The following is a 22,405-nucleotide window of genomic DNA, read 5'->3' as shown; positions in this document are numbered from 1 at the left end:
ACACAGTATATATTTAATGTTTCTGAATATAAAAGTGAATATTCTTCATGACACTGATTTAAAGTCAGTAAAGTTTCCCAAATTAACTTGAATGATCAATAAAAAAAATATTAATAGGGTCTTCCTCTGTCACCCAGCCTGGAGTGCAATGGCACAATGACAGCTCACTGCAGCCTTGAACTACTGACCTCAAGCAATCCTCTCACCTCAGCCTCCTGAGTAGCTGGGACTACAGGTTCATGCCACCATGCCCAGCTAAACTTGAAGATGAGGTTGCCCAGGCTGGTCTTGAAACTCCTAGCCTGAAGTGATCCTCCTGCCTCGCACTCCCAAAGTATTTCGATTACAGGTGTGAGCCACTGTGCCCAGCCCATGGACAGATAAATTCATCTGAAGTCAGACTGCTTGAATTTGGCTTCCAAATCTGCCCTTTACTATCTGCATGTGGTCCTGGGTAAATTAATGTGTCTTAGTTTCCTTATTTATAAAAATAGTGGTAACAACAAGAACACCCAACTCACAAAATTGTGAGGATCGAATAAATTAAAACACACGAAGTACTTAAAACAACGCCTAGTAGACAGTAAGCACCTTCCTGAGGCATTATTTTCATAGGGCATGAGATCTTTTAAAGTCCTGCACTGCTATACAGTGCAATGAATATGTTAATTTACTTCTTCAAACTTCAACGATCACTTCATGGCTGGCCTATGAAGTTGTTTCTTACCTGGATCAAAATTATCACCAAATATTCTCTTGGCAGGAATCTTCAGGGCCATAGCAGGAAACTGTTTTTTTAACTAAAATTTTTAAAAATAACATTATATGAACTAATTTTATAAGTCTTCTAGTTACGCATACATCAAAGCCAAATACAATCTGATTTTAAAGAAAATCCATCGTAAGACATACTTTTGAATTTATGATCATCCAAAGTACAATATAAATTATACCAATAAAATGTCACAAACTAGTCATCTTTTTTGGTTCCAATAAAATACCTGGTATCTGTGTGACCTAGGATAAAATACTCAACATCTGCATCTCATTTTCCTGCCTGTAAGTGAGGATAATTTTAACAATTACCTTACAGATTTGTTGTTTTAAAGGAGATTATGTATGGCAAATGCTTAGGCTAGAACCTGGTGTTACAGTTCCGAATACGTATTACTCACTTACTATCTTAGGAGAAGATATGATCTTGGTGTTTTCTCTACATGGATTGACAATAGATTTCTAAGAAAGTAGATGAATTTTGCTTTCAATATTCCTTCTGCTCTAATCTTCACCTTATTAATATTCTAATAAGTGAGACCTCGTCTCTACAAAAATAAAATAAAAAAAAATACCTAGTCATGGTGGCACAATGCCTGTGATCCCAGCTACTTCTAAGGCTGAGGTGGGAGGATTGCTTGAGCCTGGAAGGTTGAGGCTGCAGTGAGCCAGGATTATGCCATTGCACTTCAGCCTGGGCAACAGAGTGAGACCATGTCTCAAATATATATATATTTTTTCTAATACATTTATCTGATATGCTTGTCTTCAGAGAATGAAAACTTGGCCCTGCAGAAATTAAATTTGGGGCAGTTAAGTCACAAAAATGGGTTATATTTTCATTATAAGTTTGATGTCAAAAATACACACACATATGTAAAAATTGTATCTCAGCTGGGCATGGTGGCTCACTGAGGCCTGTAATCCCAGCACTTTGGGAGGTTGATGTGGGAGGATTGCTTGAGCTCAGGAGTTTGAGACCAGCCTGGGCAACATAGCGAGGCCTTAACTCTACCAAAAAAAAAAAAAAATCAGCTGGGTGTAGTCCAGCTATACAGTATGCAGGAGGCTGAGGTGGGAGGATCACTTGAGCCAGGGAGGTCAAGGTTGCAGTGTGCTGTGATCATGCCATTGCACTCCAGCCTGGGTGACAGAGCAACAACCCATCTCACCAAAAACAAACAAACAAAAAAAAACCACCCCAAAACTATACCTCTAACTACCAACTGATAGGAAATACAAAGAACAGAGGAATGTACTAATTACTTTACAGCATGGGGCATGCTGTCAGTAAAATGCAGACTGAAAAATATGTAAACAAATGACCTTGTTTTTTTTCACACACACACACAAAAAAATGTGTAAAGGAAAGAAAAGAAAGGCAGAGGCATTTAATCACCTAGTGATTAAATGACACTTAACAGACTTATCAACCAGTTACATAAACCCTAACTGGATATCTGATATTGAGGCATTACTGTTCATTTATTTTTAGATGTGGTAATGATACTGTGTATAAGTTTGTTTTTAAGAATCTTTATCTTTTAGAGATGTACACTAAAATATTTACAGATGAAAAGATACGATGTCTGAAATTTGTGTTGAAATTATGATGAGCTGGCTAGGAATAGAGATGAACCAGGAATGGCCATGCATCAGTAATTATTGAAGCTGGATGGTAACATATTATTATTTTCTGAATTGGTACTAGTATGTCTACTTCTGTATGTGTTTGACAATTTCCTTTCTTCCTTTCTTCCTTCCTCCCTCCCTCCACTTCCTTTCCCTTCTCTTTCCCCTTCCCTTCCCTCCCCCTCTCCCTCTCCCTCTCTTTCTTTTTTCCCTTAAGATAGTCTCTAGCTCTATCACCCAAGCTGGAATGCAGTGCTGACCTCCTGGGCTCAAGTGATCCTCCCCTCAGCCTCCTGAGTAGCTGGGACCACAGGGCACACACCACCACACCTAGCAAGTTGTTTTATTTTTTGTAGAGACAGTCTCAATAAGTCATTGCCCGGGCTGGTCTTGAACTCCTGAGCTCAATCACTCTTCCTGCCTCAGCCTTGCAAAGTGCTGGGATTATAGGTGTGAGCCACTGTTCCTCGCCTGTGTTTGACAATTTCTGTAATAAAAAGTTTCAAATATAAACTAGTCATAAAGGACACACTGAAGTTGACAAAATGCCTAGAGATTTTTTCTTTTCTTTTATCCTAAAAGGAGTACAGGAAAATAATTTGTGTTTTTGAACTTAGGGAAATCCAGACCAGGTTCAACCTGATTTCTGTAGTTTCAAAGAATTCAACCAGTAACTATTTTCCTATTTTTCTCTTTGCCCCTCACTACAGGAGGCAGAATTACAAGGAGTTACATAAAAAGAGACATAAAAAGTGATGAAATAAGAACAATGAAAAAAGGGTGAAAAGAAATTAGGGAGACGAATGATAAAACCTGAACTACAAGTTAAGGAAACTCTTCTGCAAAAAGTCAAAAGATGGGATGTTTCACAGAGGAGAGAATGAAAGTGATCATGGATGGAGGTACCCCAAACAAGCTTTCCTATTTTATTTTTATGCTTACAGATACTCAAATATTAACAATTTAATCACCTGCTATTAAAATCATGATGACACACTACCAGTGTGGATCTCCACAATGCTGAGTTCTTAGATGACATTCCCCTTCCTCTTATGAAGTTTCACAAAAGACAACATCTTTAGAAGGTAAATCTAGCCTACAAAATATTTTAATACAAATTATTTTAAGCAAAAGACAGAAAGAAGCCTCAAATGTACGTGGTATATGTGGGGTGTGTGTGTGTGTGTGTGAGTGTGAGAGAGAGAGAGAGAGAGAGAGAAAGAAAGACACAGAACACAGACACTACAGTCATGTTATTTTTACCCGAGCATAACCCAGGCATCCTGATGAGTACAGGTGGATTTACACACTCCTCAAAGACATGCTGAACATGTAGATAAAGGGTATTCAAGAGTTTCAAAATGAGCTAACATTTCAACTCTCACTCAGCCTCCAATATAAGCCATTTTTTAAAAAAATCACTAAACACTTAATGGAAGATATTTCCAAACTCTTATTGACTATTGTTTCAACAGTATAACTTTAATTACAGAAAAAAAAAAACCTATCTCAATATCCTTTGATGAAGCATTTTTCTAAAACTACACAGGTTGAATATCACAAATCTGAAAATCTGAAATGCTGCAAAACCAGTAACTTTTTGAGTGCTCAAAGGAAATGCTCACTGGGGCATTTCAGATTTCAGATTTTCAGATTTGGGATGGTTAACTGGTAAGTACAACTCAAATATCCCAAAATTTGAAAAAAATTTGAAATCCAAATCACTCTGGTTCCAAGTATTTCAGATAAGGGATACTCAACCTGTATTTAGTAAGTGCAGTTGCATATGCATTAAAGAAAAGCTGAAGAACAGAAGAAAACAGTAAAATGTTAAGTTATTTCTGAGCAGCAACATTACAGGTGTTTTGTTCTAGTTTTTGTTTTGAGACAGGGTATCAAGAGTGCAGTGGCATGGTCATGGCTCACTGCAGCCTCAACTGCCCAGGCTCAAGTGGTCCTCCTACCACAGCCTCTGAAGTAGCCAGAACTATAGGTATGTGCCACTACACTAACTTCTTATTTTTATTTTTTTTGTAGAGATGGAGTCTCCCTATTAAGTTTACATAGGAAAAAATAAATATTTTTAAATTGCAGTATTATCTTCAGAAATTCAATTTCAAGTAGCAAGTGATCTGAGTATTAGGAACAAATATATACATAGTGAAATGCTAAATAAAGATGAATCAGAAGTCTGATTTTCATGACTTAACAAAATATAGGAAGTGGTACAGCTAGACATTGTTGACCCATTTAGGAATTTGTTTCTTAATTGATATATGTGTAACTTTCCTCATATTCAAAAATATCTTACAAATAATAACCCACAGGCATATATTTATTCCTATGTTTAAAATCAAGAGACAGGGTTAAGAAATTTAAAAATTCCCTTCTTTTTTTTTTTTTTGAGATAGAGTCTCGCTCTGTGGCCCAGGCTGGAGGGGAGTGGCACAATCTTGGCTCACTGCAACCTCTGCCTTCTGGGTTCACGCCATTCTCCTGCCTTAGCCTCCCAAGTAGCTGAGACTACAGGTGCCCGCTACCGTGCCCAGTTAATTTTTTGTATTTTTAGTAGAGATGGGTTTTCACCATGTTAGCCAGGATCATCTCAATCTCCTGACCTCGTGATCCGCCCACCTCAGCCTCCCAAAGTGCTGGGATTATAGGCGTGAGCCACGTGCCCAGCCCAAAATTCTGTTCTTAAATATATAACAAGAGTTTTTCCAGAGATGCCTAGTAATCTACCATTCATTAAACGATGACACTGGGAGATTCCTATTTATTAATACATGAGAGCAGAGGAATTTCAATTTGGGACTTGAGGCCAAGGGCAGTGGCTGATAGCTGTAATCTCAGCACGTTAGGAGACCGAAGTGGGCGGAGGCCAGGACTTTGAGACTAGCCTGCCCAACATGGCAAAACCCCATCTCTACTAAAACTACAAAAACACTAGCCAGGCGTGGTAGCTCATGCTTGTAATGCCAGCTACTTGGGAGGCTGAGGCATGAGAATCGCTTGAACATGGGAGGCAGAGTACGTTGTAGCGAGTCAAGATCGTGCCACTGCACTCTGGCCTGGGTGACAGAGCAAGACCATCTCTCAAAAATAAATAAATAAATAAATAAACAAATAAATAAATTGAGGATTTGAGGCACAATTGCTTTTGTTCTTAACTGAAGCAAAACTTTAAATTCAGGACTGTCTTAATGACCTGGAGTTCCATAATAGCTATTAATAACTCAAGAGGTATGCTTTAGCTTCTATGTATGATCTTCAAGGCAACACTATTCACAAACACTGCTACCTGTGGAAGATATGGACTGATGTATGACAGTGACTGTGGTGGTCTTGCTGCCTTTATTTTTTTAGATGGGGTCTTGCTATATTGCCCAGACGGCCGTGCAGTGGGGCAATCATGCCTCACCGTACCCTCTGAACTCCTAGGCTCAAATGTTCCTTCTGCCTCAGCCTCCCAAAGTGCTGGAATTACAGATGTGAACCGTCGTGCCTGGCTCTTTGCTGCAAACACTAGATTATGAATACTATTTAATATCTGAGTTATGAAAATATAAAAACAGGTTTTAGTAATTTAAATAGCTAATGGTCTCTTAGATCTCACCACCTAGGTAGCTGTCAGAACTCTAAAAGTCAACAGTCATTTCAGTTGCATTAGCTACTTAAAATCTGGAACCTAAGACATATCTCTAAGAATGGAAACAAACTATGGAAGGGAGATAGGTTCGTGATAGACTTTCAAACATAAAGTTTACAGTAGGCAATTTAACCAGAAATACCATGATGATTAACACTTATCAGAGAGGTAGGTAGAAAGAACTGACTTCTAATTTTTTATGACATTAAAAGGTATTTTATCTAGTTCTCATATTTTTAATGGTTTATTTGCAATTGTTCAGCAGTCCTCTCTCTACCCTTTCTTTGTAAGCTTTCCAAAGTTAGGATGTTTTTGAAGAATCTCTTACCTTTGTCTGCTTGTCTGACATATTAATGTATCAGTATCAATTTAATCATTCAAATACATTTCTCTTATTTTGGGGTTTTCTCAGGTCCTTTCTTTTAATTAGAAATCTTGTAGACTATTACTTACAGTGTTGTAAAGTTTATCAAACTCTGCATATCTCCTGAAGACAAACCATTCACTCCTTCCCACTGAAACCAGAACTTTATAAACCTGTGGAAATAAAAAAATAACAATGTAACAAAATTTAATTGCAAAAAACCCATTAGCTACTTAACTACATTAAACTTGTTTTCACATATGTATTTTTTTGAAACAGTCTGGCTCTTTCAATAAGGCTGATATCTTCATATTCTGAAACTGATATTAACATTTTTATATGATTCTCCAAGATACATAAACATACCAATTAAAGCACTTATTGAATCCTGTCAAATGGTATTCTTGGCGGGGCTCAGTGGGTCATGTCTATAATCTCAGCACTTTGTGAGGCTGAGGTGGGAGGATTACTTGAGCGTAGGAGCTGGAGACCAGCCTGGGTAACATAGGGAGACCCCGTCTTTACAAAAAACTTAAAAATTAGCCAGGCATGGTGTACACGCCTGTAGTCCCAGCTACGCAGGAGGCTGAGGTAAGAGGACTGCTTGAGCCCAGGTAAGTCAAGGCTGTAATGAGCTGAGATCACACCACTGCACTCCAGCCTGAGTGTCAAAAGCGAGATCATGACTTGAGGGAAAAAAAAAAAGGTGATTTCTTGTGATGGGAAGAATATGAGGTCAGGAAAAAAAAACAGGTGATATTTTATTTTTCAAATGTTACAAAATATTTCTGTAATTTTCAGGGAATAACATAGTCAACACCCACTTGCTCATTATTTGGATCTACTGAATTTCTAACATTTTGCCATTCTTGCTTCAGATTTTTTTTGCCAAAGAATAAAATACTATAGATTCAATTGTTGCCACTTTCCTCTCTTCTTCCCTAGCAGTAATTACTACCTTGAACTTACAAAGTATTTTCAAAAGTGGTACCTGCTTCATAAAAAACCTTCAATTATTAGTTCTCTTCATCTTTCACATAGTAGTTTTAGGTCATCTTTCACATAGTAGTTTTCAAACTATTAATAACAATTTATTCTCAGATTTCCTAGTATTATCTTCCATATTCATTATTTTCAAGTATACATAACCTCATATAATCATAATCCAACAACCCTATGAAGTAAGCAGAACAAATATTATAACCCCCCACTATACGTGAGACACCCTACATGAGCTGCAGGATGGTAATCTGGCTCTTTTAGTCTTAACCGAAAAGGAATCTGGTTGTCTTAGAGGAAGCTATTATGTGTAAGATGTTAGAATTAATTTGATCCCCCCCCACTCCATGGACAGCATGCAGAAGTAGAGGGCAAAAAACTTAGCCAAGGTTCCAGTGACATTGAGTAAGACTAGACAAGAGATTTATCTCACATGGCACTCAGGATCAGACAAGCCTAGAAGCAGAACTGCTGTAAGAGAATAAAACACTTAAGTTTATATGATTGTGAGTTTCTTGAATTATTTGTGCTGACTTGGTGAGAAGAATGGACCTTAGAAAGTTCAGGTGGCCTCCCCTGGCTACCCAAATACAGCCAAGACCAGGAGCAAGTCTAGGTTCCAAGCTGGAGCAGCTCTGCGGCAAATATATTCACAGAAGGCAAGATAAAGCCTTGTGAAATTATGAATTAACAGTATGATTTATAAACAAGTGCTTATTAAATATGTACTAATAAAACAGTAGACAAAAACAAAAACTAATCAAATCCTTAAAAATACTTCCATTGGTAAAAAGCAAAACAAGATTAGATTTCCTGTGAAATCTAACAGGATTTCACAGGAAACAGTGCAATACTTAATACAATATGAAATTATCTTATTTGCATATTTCCTTATTGTCTGTCTGGCCCCAGTTAATGAAAGATCCTTGAGAGCTAGGGCTAATGTCACTCTTGTTCCACTGTATTCCCAGTGCCTAGAATATGACATAGAAACTCACAATTTGTCAAGTGGATAAATGAAAATATAACTTAGACTTGGCTTAAGTCAAGACACCTACAATGCAACACATTTCCCTATTAGAAGCTTCATGGTATAGAACTATATTATAAACTACCTATGCAAACTAGATTATAAAAATATTATCCAGGCTGTGCGTGGTGGCTCATTCCTGTAATCCCAAAACTTCGGGAGGCTGAGGCAGGAGAATCACTTGAGCCCAGGAGTTTGAGACCAACCTATTCAACATAGCAAGAACTGTATCTATTAAATTTAAATTCAGGCTGGGCGCAGTGGCTCACGCCTGTAATTCCAGCAGTTTTGGAGGCCGAGGCAGGTGGATCACGCAAGAGATAGAGACCTTGCCAACATGATGAAACCCCGTCCCTGCTGAAAAAAAAAAAGAACATATATATATATATATATATATACACACAGACACAAAAAATTGTCCGGGCATGGTGGCATGCACCTGTAGTCCCAGCTACTTGGGAGGCTGAGAATCACTTGAACCCAGGAAGAGGAGGTTGCAGTGAGCCTAGATTGCGCCATTACACTCCAGCCTGGCAACAGAGCAAGATTCCGTCTCAAAAAAAATAAATTAATTAATTAATTAAAAAAATATATTATCGATAACACAGGTACCTAGGCTGAACAGAGCATCTGTGTTGGGTGGGATGGGGTCTATCTGCCCTGAGAGAACCAAGTGTCTTGAGGACTGAGGACTGCACTGTAGTAATCAGCAAATAACAGATGAACAATTCAACAAATACTTATTTGAATTCCTACTATCTTTGTTGTAGGGGCTGGTGAAACGATAATGAAGAAGTCCTTGCTTCAAAGAACCTTGCATTCTACTCAAAGAAGGCACATATAAACAAACACAAAATGTGGCAGGAGGGAAAGCAAGACAGAGTGAGAGGGGTAGCGTGGGGTGTGAAGGTGCTATTTTTTATAGGGTGGTCAGAATATGCCTCTCTAATAAGGCAATATTTGGGAATCTGAAGGAAGTAAATGAATAAGGTGATTTAGTTAGGGCCTTTGAGAACTCAGTGCACAGCGTAAAAACAGCTGGGTAAGAGAAATGTTACAGGTCTCCTCGACCGTCCTACAGAAGACATGGAAATACCTCCAGCCTGGAAAATCAAAGGACACATGAGATAATCTGCTGACATTTGCTATGTGTGAACTTCCATCAAACTTGGCAGGAGGTATCCTCTCAAGGAAAGAATGACCCAAAGGCAAAAACAAGGAGAGGGAAGGAAGGAAGAAAAACTTTCACACACTCTACCATTTTATTTTAGGTATATCAGCCTTTGTTTACCTTCAATGTGATACTGCTAAAAATTTGCTTATACAAACGTGCAACAAATGCCTACTGTTTAAGATATTCCTGCAATATAGAGGCTCAGAAGGGGTATATGGTCAGAAACACATTGCAATTTATCTGCTCTGGGATGTGGTGCCAAGTGTGGCAGGCGTGTCTGTTAAGGAAGAGAGGACAGAGGGACTGCTTTCCCTGCTCCTTGTCTGAGACCTTGAGAGAAAACCATCATTTCTGGCACCCAGCCCCACCTAGTTAAGAAGGCAGAGCGATTTTGTTTAACTCCTCAGCTTTCCTCAACTGCCCTATGACAGGGACTCTGAGTTGAAAGTTACCTGTCATGGGACTCAACTGGCAGTGACCAGGTAACCCCCTTTTTAGAGGCTGGGTTGGACCACTGAGCCAGGAGCAGGTGAAGGACATGTCAGAGCCTCAGGGGGCTCTACAGCTATCAAGGGCCAAGGTACTGAGTCAGTGGAGAGTTGCCGCAAGACCCTGGTCAAGTCAACAAAGGGATCACAAGCTAGTTCATCAACTGAAGGTGCCAGCAATGGATGCCAGCAAAATGCCCAGGTTATCAGGTCAGAGCTATCTGCCAGACCAGCCACTTTACAGCTCAAATAACAAAGATCTAGAGGGATAACAAGAACTCAGGAGGCTTCACCAGGCTACCATGAGGTCATTCACCAACTCAACAATATTGTGAAAGGGGACACCTCTCCTCCCATAAACCATGATGCCAACCTGAGGAAAATGTGTGTTCAAGTAAGAGAAAGAAAGCAGAAGAGAGGCTAAGCATTTTATCCCGAGACCTGGTTAAATTATTAGATCAGACTAAGTATTAAACAAAATTGGGCTAAATGAATTTCTTCATATTACTCATACAACATAGAAAAGATCTAGTTGGAGGTAACCAAAGTGTGGTTTTCAGACTTCCTGCATCAGGATGAACTGGTCAAGTGTGCTGAACAATTCAGATTACAATTCTGTATAGTACATAACTATTTGCTCATTTTACAAATAAGGCAACTGAAACACAGAGAGGTGAAATAATTCATACACCCTGGATTTGAACCCAGGCCATCTGACTCCAGAGTTCCAACTCTGTAGGTGAGGGGAGTGGGGAGTTACGAGGAAGAGCAGATCAGTAATATACACGATAAATGGCTTTATTTTTTCAGGGGGAGGAGGGCACAAGACCTCTGTATATACTAATAGGACTACTAGAACTACATACAATATTGTATGTTTCACCACACTAATTAGAAAAGTGACTATTCTCCAATAATAAAAACTGATACACAGATTGAGCACATATTCATTGTGCTTACTCTTTATAAAGCCCTGTAGTAGATAATACAGTGATAAATGATAAAATTAGAAACGGCTTAGCCTTTAAGGTAAAAAAAAAAATAAAGTACTGAATTAAATATTTTAAAACTGTAAGATACTATAAACATTTCAGGACAATAGTTCTTAATACGAAATCGATGTCTTCAGGAGTCCATTAATTCCTGCTGGTGCATGCAAAATTGTAAGTGTGTGCATAGATCCATGTGTACGCACATGCACATTTTCTGTTAAGAAGATTAGTTAGTAGCCAGGCATGGTGGCGGGCGCCTGTAGTCCCAGCTACACAGGAGGCTGAGGCAGGAGAATGGTGTGAACCTGGGAGGCGGAGCTTGCAGCGAGCTGAGATCGCGCCACTGCACTCCAGCCTGGGCAACAGAGACAGACTCTGTCTCAAAAAGGAAAAAAAAAAAAAAAACAAGAAGATTAGTTAGATACGGTTGGGCGCGGTGGCTCACGCCTGTAATCCCAGCACTTTGGGAGGTCAAGGTGGGCGGATCACGAGGTCATGAGATTGAGACCATCCTGACCAATATGGTGAAACTCCGTCTCTACTAAAAATACAAAAATTGGCTGGGCGTGGTGGCATGTGCTGTAGTCCCAGCTACTCAGGAGGCTGAGGCAAGAGAATCACTTGAACCCAGGAGGCAAAGGTTGCAGTGAGCAGAGGTTGTGCCACTACACTCCAGCCTGGTGACAGCATGAGACTCTGTCTCAAAAAAAAAAAAAAAAAAGAAGATTAGTTAGATAGTTTCATACAATTCTCCAAGAGGATAAGAAAAGAGACACTAAAAAAGGAAAATTTATTCCATTACGGTAGCCACAGAAGACTTTGTGGAGAACAGATCATGTCAAAGAAGTAAAATCCAGGTATGTGGGAGATGGGGAAGGAGGTGTTCTAGGTTGGAGAAGAAAAGCAGAAATGAAAATATTCTCTATATTCAGTTGTTTTCCACATGCTTTATGTTAAGTACTTACAGTAAACCTCTTCTTTTTCTCTCTGTGTTCATCAGAGCTGGGAATGCTTACACTTGGGCAGGTTTCCTTGTAGTCCATGGTATGATCTCTTTGCATTTAATCCTTCAAGAGCACACCAAAAAATGTGTCCGAAGAAACAGTCGGCAGAGGACAAACTCAATTAATCCAAAACATAAAACCTCTGGAAGTAATGTTCAAATTCCATCATGCAACCTTAACCAACAGAAAAAAAAAAAAAGAAGTGATTAACAAAACAATTTTCACACGCTATGACGGTCATTCCTTAAGCATGGGACTAATTTTACATTTATTCTGGCAGGAATTGACTTTTGCTCATCAGTCTCAGCCCAGGTTAGAGATTTAGTTTCTATTGTGTTCCTACTACAACCCACAAATATCTGCAGCCCATCTACCTTCCTTACTATGAGGAAATTCCAGTAACTTACACACCTCAGTTCATGTAGACTAAGGACTAACTCTTACCTAGAAAAGATCTAGTTGGAGGTAACCAAAGTGTGGTTTTCAGACTTCCTGCATCAGGATGAACTGGTCAAGTGTGCGGAACAATTCAGATTACAATCCTGTATAGTACATAACTATTTACTCATTTTACAAATACGGCAACTGAAACACAAAGAGGTGAAATAATTCATACACCCCGGATTTGAACCCAGGCCATCTGACTCCCGAGTTCCAACTCTTAACCACTGTACTATGCTTCATTATAACTGTGGATTATTCTTTTGTACTGAACCTCTGGTCAGAGACACTATAGTAGATCTTCCTACAAAATAAATGCAGTATGTTAATATCATCCCACTCATGAATAAAGGGCTAGAGATGTCACACTGATGTCACCTTTACTATACACAGCAGCCCATACTCTGACACCACATGACACCAAAGACCTTTCTTTAAGAGACAGGGTATTGCTATGTTGCCCAGGTTAGAATGCAGTAGCTATTCACAGGTGCAATCATGCTGCACTGCAGCCTCGAACTCCTAGGCTCACGTGATGTTCCTGCTTGAGCCTCCCAAGTAGCTGCGACTATAGGCACAGACCATCACGCCTGGCTCAAACAATACTTTTTTTTGTTTTTTTCTTAAGATACGGGGTCTCATTACATTGCCCAGGCTGGTCTTGAACTCCTGGGCTCAAGCATTCCTCCCAACCTAATCTCCCAAAGTGCTAGGATTACAGGCATGAGCCACCACACTCAGACTAAATAATACTTTTTAAAGTGTCAGTATGCTTGGATAATTTCCCTGGATGGTTAGTTTCAGGAAGTCGCTGTAACAGATCTGGTCACTATAAATAAATTATATTCAGGTAATGACTTAAAATATGTATCACCAGGCATTGAATATTCAGGTATAATGAGTTTTAACTGATTATAAGAATGCTTCCTTTGAGATGATTCAAAGTTTCCCTTGTTGGATTTGCTGCTGGAAATACAGTCAGAAAGATTTCTTTTTTTTGAGACAGAGTTTTGCTCTCGTCACCCAGGCAGGAGAGCGATGGCGCGATCTTGGCTCACTGCAACCTCTGCCTCCCGGGTTCAAGCGATTCTCCTGCCTCAGCCTCCCAAGTAGCTGGGATTACGGGTATGCGCCACCACGTCCAACTAATTTTATATTTTTAGTAGAGACGGCGTTTCTCCATGTTGGTCAGGCTGGTCTCAAACTCCTGACCTCAGGTGATCCGTCTGCCTCGGCCTCCCAAAGTGCTGGGATTACAGGCGTGAACCACTGTGTCCAGCAGTCAGAAATATTTCTGTGTAGCTGAATTAGTTGTTAGAATATGCAGACAATTGGTCCCGCCTCAACAAAGAGTACAGCACCTGTCTGTAAATTATAGCACTCTAAAGCCCCATAATAGTAGCTGCTTTGCCCCACTAAGACCAGGGAAGCACCTGACCAGAGCCTGGCCTGCCTGTCACAGCGATCTACTGCCTAAGCATGAGAGCAGGTGGAACGTATTGTACTTCTAAGGCAGACTGGCCCTATCTTGGAACCTTAGAAGCCACATTAACCCATGCTTCTCCTCCTGCAGCAAAGACACTGAGAAGGTGAAGGTTATGAGCTACACTTTCCACACTTCTCCCTTGAGTACCTGCTCAGGGTGGCAGGTACTGCTGTTACTTTATCTGTTTGTGCCTTGCTGTGCTATAGCCCACAGAAGCAGAATTCCTCAGGTCCTCCTTTTGGAAGGGACAGTAAGATATCACATTAAGTGGCATCAGGAATAAAGAAGGAAAGAGATGGTAGGCAGGACAACTTGTTTCCTGCAAGGTACCCAGGGAACATCTAAGAGAACAGGCACAGGTGGCAGTTAAGTGTAGAAGTCTACACTCAAGAAGCACACTTAAACCTGAGCCAAAGGTTCCAGTTTGGCAATTGCACTTGACAGTCTCTATCTGTTCTTCCAGACCCAAATGCCACTCTCTCTCCACCCAGCCACATGTCCAGAAGTCTGAGCTCTATGGACTGCACACTACTTTGCCTTTGCCCTCTGGCTGGATGCAGCCATGAGAGTCACTAACAAATTAGAGGGTAAGAGAAGCATGGCGCTAAGATATTTGTTCCCCTGGTCCCTTTCTGACACCAGTGGTTTACCCACCTAAGCCCACAGTTCCTAGCAGGCAGCCCCTCTTCCACAGTTACAGCTGAAGGGCCTGGGAATAATAACAGCTTCCTGACTTGCTAGTAAAGAGGTGCTTCAACATGCCATGATGGTTCCTCTAATCCTGCCCACAATATCTTAGTTAACAGTCCCTTTGTTAAACTCCCTTCAACTACTTTTGAGTGTGTCATGTGACTGATGCAGTTAACTGGTACCAAGAAGACCCCAGGAAACACAGCCTCAAAAATGGAATGTGTACTTGACAAGTGTCCTGAAAATCTTCCTGTGGAGGCGGGGGGATGGCACACAGTGACATCATGATCGTTCAAACTACTACCTGTGCATGGTGTCACAGGATGGAATGCAGGTGGAGAGTGCTCAAAGTCCAAGTAGCAGATAAAAACACTGACTTCAGAGACTGCAATGTGGGCTGGGGCTGCTTCTGGCTGTCCTTGAGAATGTGCATAAAGCAAATGACAAAGTCAAAGCTGTGAATTCCCAAACAGATGGGTAGAAAATCCATGGCTGTTTTATTAGAGTCCTTCATCTCTTATAGTTGCCGAGCTGAGAAGACTAAGGATAAAGCCCAGGGTTTGATGGCTAGGGTTGCAGAGCCAATTCAATATATAATCCTGCAAAGTCTCATGTGTTAACATATGGCACTGGCTGGAAAGGAGAATGACTTGAATCATAGACGCAGGCATTTGGGTAGGCATAGATGAGGCTAAGAATGCTGAACCCCAAATTCAGCTGAACTTCCTTGCTGAAAGCAGCTGTCTGTATCTCTCAGAGAATACCCTGCATCCAAACGCCTCCTTCTCAATAAAACTCTTTTCAAGTTGTTTCACAAGGGATGCTAATTCTCTTCACTATCTACTCCCACCATCTTTCATTGTGTTGTAACCCAAAAGACCCAGAAAGAAGTTCCAAGTCTATTCTGGGAGAAAACTGCCTTTATAACAAAATATTTTAGGATCTCAACAATTTATTTACCAGTGTGAGTGTGGAGAGCACATACAGGAATATATTCAAACGATCTTAGATCAAGAAAGACTAATAAGATTATTGTGACCTATTTTTTTTCTTTTTTTTTTTTTTTTGAGATGGGGTCTCATTCTGTCGCCTAGGCTTCAGTGCAGTGGCGCAATCTTGGGTCACTGTAACCTCCACCTCCTGGGTTCAAGCAATCCTCTCACCTCAGCCTCCCAAGTAGCTGGGACTACAGGCATGCACCACCATGCCTGGCTAATTTTTGTACTTTTGGTAGAGATGGGGTTTCGTCATGTTGGCCAGGCTGGTCTCGAACTCCAGAGCTCAAGCAAACTGCCCATATCGGCCTCCCAAAGTGCTGGGATTGTAGGCATGAGCCACCACACCCAGCGTATTGTGACCTTTTAAACGGCCACAGGCATATACTGTTGATCTTTCTCCAGGCCTTTCCTGAGAAGGACCTGCAGCAATTCCCCAGGATGACTGTCCACTACAGAAATGGGAGTATATAATCCTCCCAAGCGTTAGTAGATACTAGCTGTGAAATAACACTGATCTCCTAGAGACCCAGAACATGGTCTACAAGTCAGAGTGGGACTTCCAGAGGTAAGGTAAGAGAGTAAGTCTGTATCCCAGTGGGTCCAATGGGACGATAGGGCCATCCTGTGCTTATTTCCCTAGTAACAGAATTGTAGTGGAAACAGATATACTTAGTAACTGGCCAAATTCCCATATTGGTTCCCTGTCCCATGTCATAAAAGCTATAATGAGAGAAAAGGCCATGAAGAAGCCTCTGGAACTGTCTCCCCTTTTCCTACTAAGAAAGTAATCAAAAAGTATACCACATCCGTGGGAAAAGCTCAGAAATCAGTACCACTATCAAAAACTAAAAGGATGCAGGGGTGTTAAAACTTCTTATATCCTCATTTAACTTGGCTATTTACCTAGATCAAAGCTGGAAAGAACTGGGAACATAACAATGGATTACCATAAATTTAATCAGATGGTGATACCAATTTCAAATGGGATTCTGAGATTCTAAATGTAGTGTTTTTGTTTTCTTTCTGAAGAAAATTAGCATAACTCCAGACATCTGGTATGACTACCGACCTGGCAAATGCTTTCTTTTCTATCACCATCAGTAAGGACAATGAGATGCAATTTGCATGAAGTGGCAGAAAGGCAGTATATCTTCATTGTCTCACCTGAGGGCTATGTCTGAATTGCCATAATATAGTCTAGAGAGTCCTTGATCATCTTGACAGCCCACAATCACCACACTGGTCCATCACATGGACGCCATTATCTTAACTGGACCTGGTGAAGAAAAACTAGCAAGCACTTTGGACACCTGCGTAAGACACATACACAATCCAGAGGATGGAAAAAACTCATGCAAGTTCAGGGACTCACCACACTGATGGCTTCTAGGATTTCCCTGGTCTGAGCCAGGATATCCTGTCTCAAGTGAGAGAAATTACTACACCTTGCACCACTTGCACTGAGAGAGAGGTAAAACAAATAGTGAGTTTCAATACTTGGATATGCTGTTCTGACCCATTTACTGGGTAACCTACGAGCCTGCCAGTTTTTCTGAAGCCCATTCCAAGAGAAGGTTCTAGAGCAATGAAAGCTGCCCTAACCCTTGAGCCTATGCCTCAGCACATCCAGTAGTACTGGAAATGACATGGCAAACAGGAATGAACTAAGGACCCCTCTCTCTGACAAGCACCAAGGAAAGAGTAAGAGTTTCAGACCCCTTAGGGTTTGCCAGCAACCACTATCTGTGGTTCCTGGCTTGTTACTAGGCCCAGGAAGAGATGCGATGACTGCCTATGGAAAGCCAAGAGACTGTGTAAAAAGAACAGCCCATTGTGAACAGAGTATTATCGGGTTCACTGAATCATAAAACTAGACATGTACAGCACTAATCCACTTGGTACGGTAAAAGCAAGACTGGGCTTAAGCAAGTCTGGATGGCACAAGTAAAATCCCTGGATGGCAGGGATCGGCAGCCCGGACTCCCCTACTGTTTGTTCCTCCTTCCTTGTAAGTTCTCTAGATCCACATTTAAGGCCCCATGGGGAGGATCCTAAGGCCAGTTAGCAGGGCAGGAAAAAGGCATGCTCGTTTATGGATGGACATGCACAGTGTGCTGACACCAGCCAGAAGTGAGAAAAGACAGCCCCACTCAGGGATGGCCTGAAAGAGAGTGGTGAAGGGAAATCTTCCCAGTGGGCAGAACTCTGAGCAGTACACGTGGTGGTTGACCTGTAAGGAGGAGTGCCAAAGGGACATATCTATGATGATCTTGGGCAGTGGCTAATGGATGGCCTGCTGGTCAGTGACTAGGAAAGAACAAGACTGAGAAAATTATATATTTTTTAAAGGGAGGTGTGCAGAAGTACGTATACGAACCTTTCACTACAGCACAGAATGTGAGCATATTTGTGTCTCACATAAATGCCCACTACAGACAGGCTCTCAATAATCATGTGGTCAAGATGACTTGTCTTATGGATGTCAGTTAGCCTCTTTCCCAATCGTCCCATTGCTTGCTCAATGGACCGATGACAAAGTGGCCAAAGCAGTAGGTATGGAGGCTATATAAGGACAATATGGCCTTCCCCTCACCAAGATGGATTCAGTGCTGCCAGTGCTAAGTGCCCGACCACAACACAAAAGACCAACACTAAGGCCCACTATCCCACCATCCCACACGGGGGATTAGAGAGCCCTTAGATCAGAATCTGTCTTCACAGAAGCAAGACTGACTTCATATGGTTGCTTTAAGGATTTCAGACAGCGTAAAAGACCTAGCACTGTAAAAGTAACCAATAAATCAGATCTAAAGTATAACTATTTGTTTTGAATTCATTTTTATTCTTTCATTCAACGAACACTTATTGAGTACTCATCATGCACTAGGCAATAAAAAAGACAAAATGAAGTCCGTGCGCAGTGGCTCACACCTGCAATCCCAGCACTTTGGGAGGCTGAGGAGGGTGGATCATGAGACAAGGAGTTCAAGACCAGCCTGGCCAACACGGTGAAACTCCACCTCTACTAAAAGCACAAAAATTAGCTGGGCATGGTGGTACGTGCCTGCAATCCCAGCTACTCGGGAGGCTGAAGGAGGAGAATTGCTTGAACTGGGACACAGGAGGCAGAGGTTGCAGTGAGCCAAGATCGTGCTACTGCACTACAGCCTGGGTTACAGAGTGAAACTCCATCTCAAAAAAAAAAAGAGACAAAATCCTACTCTCACAGAACTTACCTAACAGGGAAGACTGACAAGCAACATAAAAATTTGTAAGTATGATGTTATGTGTATGCATGGTATACTGAGAGGGTACAGAGAAGGGACACAGCCGCAAACCGTACAGCTTGGCTAAAACTAAAGCCAGGCAGGTATGGAAGCAGAGGTTTGAAAGAGATTCCACCCATTTGCCTCAACCATATTTGGAAAGAGAAGCCAAAATTATATGTTAGGAATAAAGATGTTGCTCTGAAGAAAAACATAAAGAGGTTAAATCACTTGCCCAAGTTAATACGCGACTAACAGGCAATAGAGCTAGAATTCAAATGCAAATCTGTCCAACTCCAAAATCTATAGGTGCATGTTTGCTGTACCACATCGACTCTTCTTAAATAAGATTTTGCTTTCCTTCAAGCTAAATTGAACTGGTAGCCTAATAATACTTACTGATTAGTGGCTAAACTTATTACAAGCCAGACTGTGCTTTAAATATGTGAATCTGATTGCTCCTCACAACAGCCCTAACTAGAAGAAATTGAGGAGAAACTGAAGCATGAAAGGATGAAGGACCCTGCCCCAGATGGCAGAGGCAGGATTTGAACCCAGGTGGTCTGACTTCAGGGCTTCTATCCATTATACTACCCTGCCTCCACAACATGTACATGCTTTACAGAGTCCTCTGGGGACCAATGAAGAAAGTTCATAAATTTATTTTAAGTGATTAAAAGTAAAATGAAAAAGCAAGCCTGCTATTACTATACATGTAGTACCTATTTATGCTATAAAACTGAAGCAATTAAAATTCCGCAAAATCATCTTCTGGCCAGGCAGCTAAATAAAACAGAGTAAGAAGGGGATTGACATAAAAACCCACAACTAAGAAGAACAGAACAAAAAGCTATGTCATTTATGTGGGATTAAAACTGGGACTTTTTTGGGAGATTCATATACATGCAGGGCTTTTCAAAAGAGGAACAGGAAAAGGATCTGCCTTCACTCTGCTAGATAGTCAGAAGATAATTTTGTAGTCTGGTGCTCAGGGGCAGCTGGCTTGCCAGGGGTAGGTAACAGCTCTTCCAAAGACGCTTAAGACGACGGCAAACCTTTTCAAGGCCAGCCAAATCTTAGGTGAATCTGCAAGGGTAATATAACAGCTAGTAAAGATTAGACAATGGTTCTCATCTGGGGCCAATTTTGCCTGGAGGATATTTGGCAATATCCGGAGACATTTTTGGTTGTCACAACTTGCCGGGGTAGGCGTGGGAGTGGGGGTGGGCGGTGGTCGTCAGGGATGATGTTAGGCATCTACAATATGCACAGTACTGCCCTACAACAAAAAATGATTTGACCCAAAACGTCAACAGGGCTGAAGGTTGAGAAATAAATATTTACTAAGCACTAATGCCAGGGCTGGTTTAAGCGCTCACATCTAACACATCAATGAGTCCTCATAGCAACCTCTGAGGTAAATATCATTATTCTCATTTTACAGATGAAGAAGAAACCTAAGCACGAAGAGTACTTCCACACAGTCACGCAGCTGTGGGTGAAAGCACTCTCATGTGAGCCCAGCTCACATACCATAACCCTCAACTTATTATGCTGTTACATGCATCCTTTTCTAAATCATCTTTGGAGATACAGAGTTGAAGAGAAGAGAGCACAAGGGATCCACCAGGCAACTGCCTAACGGAAAGAAAGTCATGCACAGGAAAAGCAGATTTCTGATTCTGCCACCAGGAGGGGTCAAAGTCTGGACAGCACTTTGTCGGGAGCCTGGCTTAGCTTTCTTGAAAAACGTCACATGTAAACATCTAACTGACAGCTTGGTCCACAGCAGGCTCTGAGTGTTGGCCCCATCACAATGACAACCAAGGGCTAATTATGAAATAGGAAGGACACAGGAAAAGACACTATCAAGGATACAGTTTTTTTAAAAGGAGGGGGAAAATTCATCTTTTTTAAAAAAGCATCCATAGACTTAAAATTTTGTGTTTGGGGTCTGTAAAAAAAATACCAATATGGGTGAAACTCTATGATAAAAAATTGCCCAAATTCTTGTTATGTTAAAATGTCACTGATTCAAATATTGCTTACAATAGGTGACCATTAAAACTTTTCTTAAAAAGGATGTTTTCCTTCATCATTGTATCCATCCTTTTGTCTATTACATGCTAATTACCGTCCTTGGGTCTTGCCTATCTTTGTTTCAGGGCAGTGAAAAAAAAAATCAGGCCCGGAGCGGTGGCTCAAGCCTGTAATCCCAGCACTTTGGGAGGCCAAGACGGGTGGATCACGAGGTCAGGAGATTGAGACCATCCTGGCTAACACTGTGAAACCCCGTCTCTACTAAAAAATACAAAAACTAGCCGGGCGAGGTGGCGGGCGCCTGTAGTCCCAGCTACTCGGGAGGCTGAGGCAGGAGAATGGCGTAAGCCCGGAAGGCGGAGCTTGCAGTGAGCTGAGATCCGGCCACTGCACTCCAGCCCGGGCGACAGAGTGAGACTCCGTTTCAAAAAAAAAAAAAAAAATCAAAAAATAAAAAAAAAAATCAAAATGAAAAAAAGAGTCAAAAGACTCTTCTGCTTTCACCTGTAAAAAATAAAGAGAATTTCTGAACCCTATTTCCTTAACCCATCATAAAGATTGTTTGATATTGACTAGAGGACCCTACTCAGATTAGAAGGTAGATACACTCGAAAGTATCACTTCCCATTCTTACCCAATACAGCAGGGAGGGTGAGTTGGTGATTCACACCAAGGCATAAAGGGAAGTAAGAACAAACATGTCCCAAAAGGAAGGAATTTGGCCTGGGAAGAGCTACAAGTTTTCCTCAGCAGGGGAGCAGGGTATTGGGTGTTTAGAAACGATGGCACCTAAAGGAGGGCACTAACAGGGCTGGTCAAGGAAGATACAAAAGAAAAGCCATGCACATAAATTGCAAAAGTAGGCCCGGTGATGGCTGACGCCTGTAATCCCAGCACTTTGGGAGGCTAATAAGGCGGGAAAATCCCTTGAGCCCAGGAGTTCGATATCAGCCTGGGAAATATAGTGAGAGCCTGTCTTCACAAAAAAAATTTAAAAATTACCCGGGCATGGTGGTATGTACCTGTAGTCCTGGCTACTTGAGAGTCTGAGACCAGAGGATCACTTGAGCCCAAGAGGCAGAGGTGGACACTGCAGTTAGCCTCGAGACTGCACCACTACACTCCAGCCTAGGCAACAGAGCAAGACTGTGTCTCAAAAAACAAACAAACAAACAAACAACAACAACAACAAAAAACTATAAAATTCCTGGAATATAATGTACTAGAAAATCTAGAAAATGGCCAGGCACGATGGTTTAATCCCATCACTCAGGGTGGCTGAGGTGGGAGGACTGCTTGAGTCCAAGAGTTCAAGACCAGCCCGGGCAATATGCAAGACCTCATCACACACACACACACACACACACACACACACACA

General features: G+C 41.3%; 1 protein-coding gene across 3 annotated transcripts in view; it reads right to left on the bottom strand.

Moving 5' to 3' along the window:
- The window catches only part of LOC105510903 (serine/threonine-protein kinase Sgk3), a 213,659-nt gene that overhangs the window by 54,953 nt on the left and 136,301 nt on the right, over positions 1–22,405 (bottom strand). For all 3 annotated transcript variants that reach the window (XM_011940899.1, XM_011940898.1, XM_011940900.1), the window contains 3 exons: positions 12,068–12,280; positions 6,509–6,592; positions 728–800 (listed from right to left, as the gene is read on the bottom strand). In XM_011940899.1, the coding sequence (XP_011796289.1) occupies positions 728–800; positions 6,509–6,592; positions 12,068–12,163 (253 nt within the window). In that variant the 5' untranslated portion in view covers positions 12,164–12,280. The remainder of the gene's footprint in view (positions 1–727; positions 801–6,508; positions 6,593–12,067; positions 12,281–22,405) is intronic.

Source organism: Colobus angolensis, unplaced genomic scaffold (assembly GCF_000951035.1).
Source record: "Colobus angolensis palliatus isolate OR3802 unplaced genomic scaffold, Cang.pa_1.0 Scaffold194, whole genome shotgun sequence".
Lineage (NCBI taxonomy): Eukaryota > Metazoa > Chordata > Mammalia > Primates > Cercopithecidae > Colobus > Colobus angolensis.
This window is presented reverse-complemented; position numbering and strand designations above follow the sequence as displayed.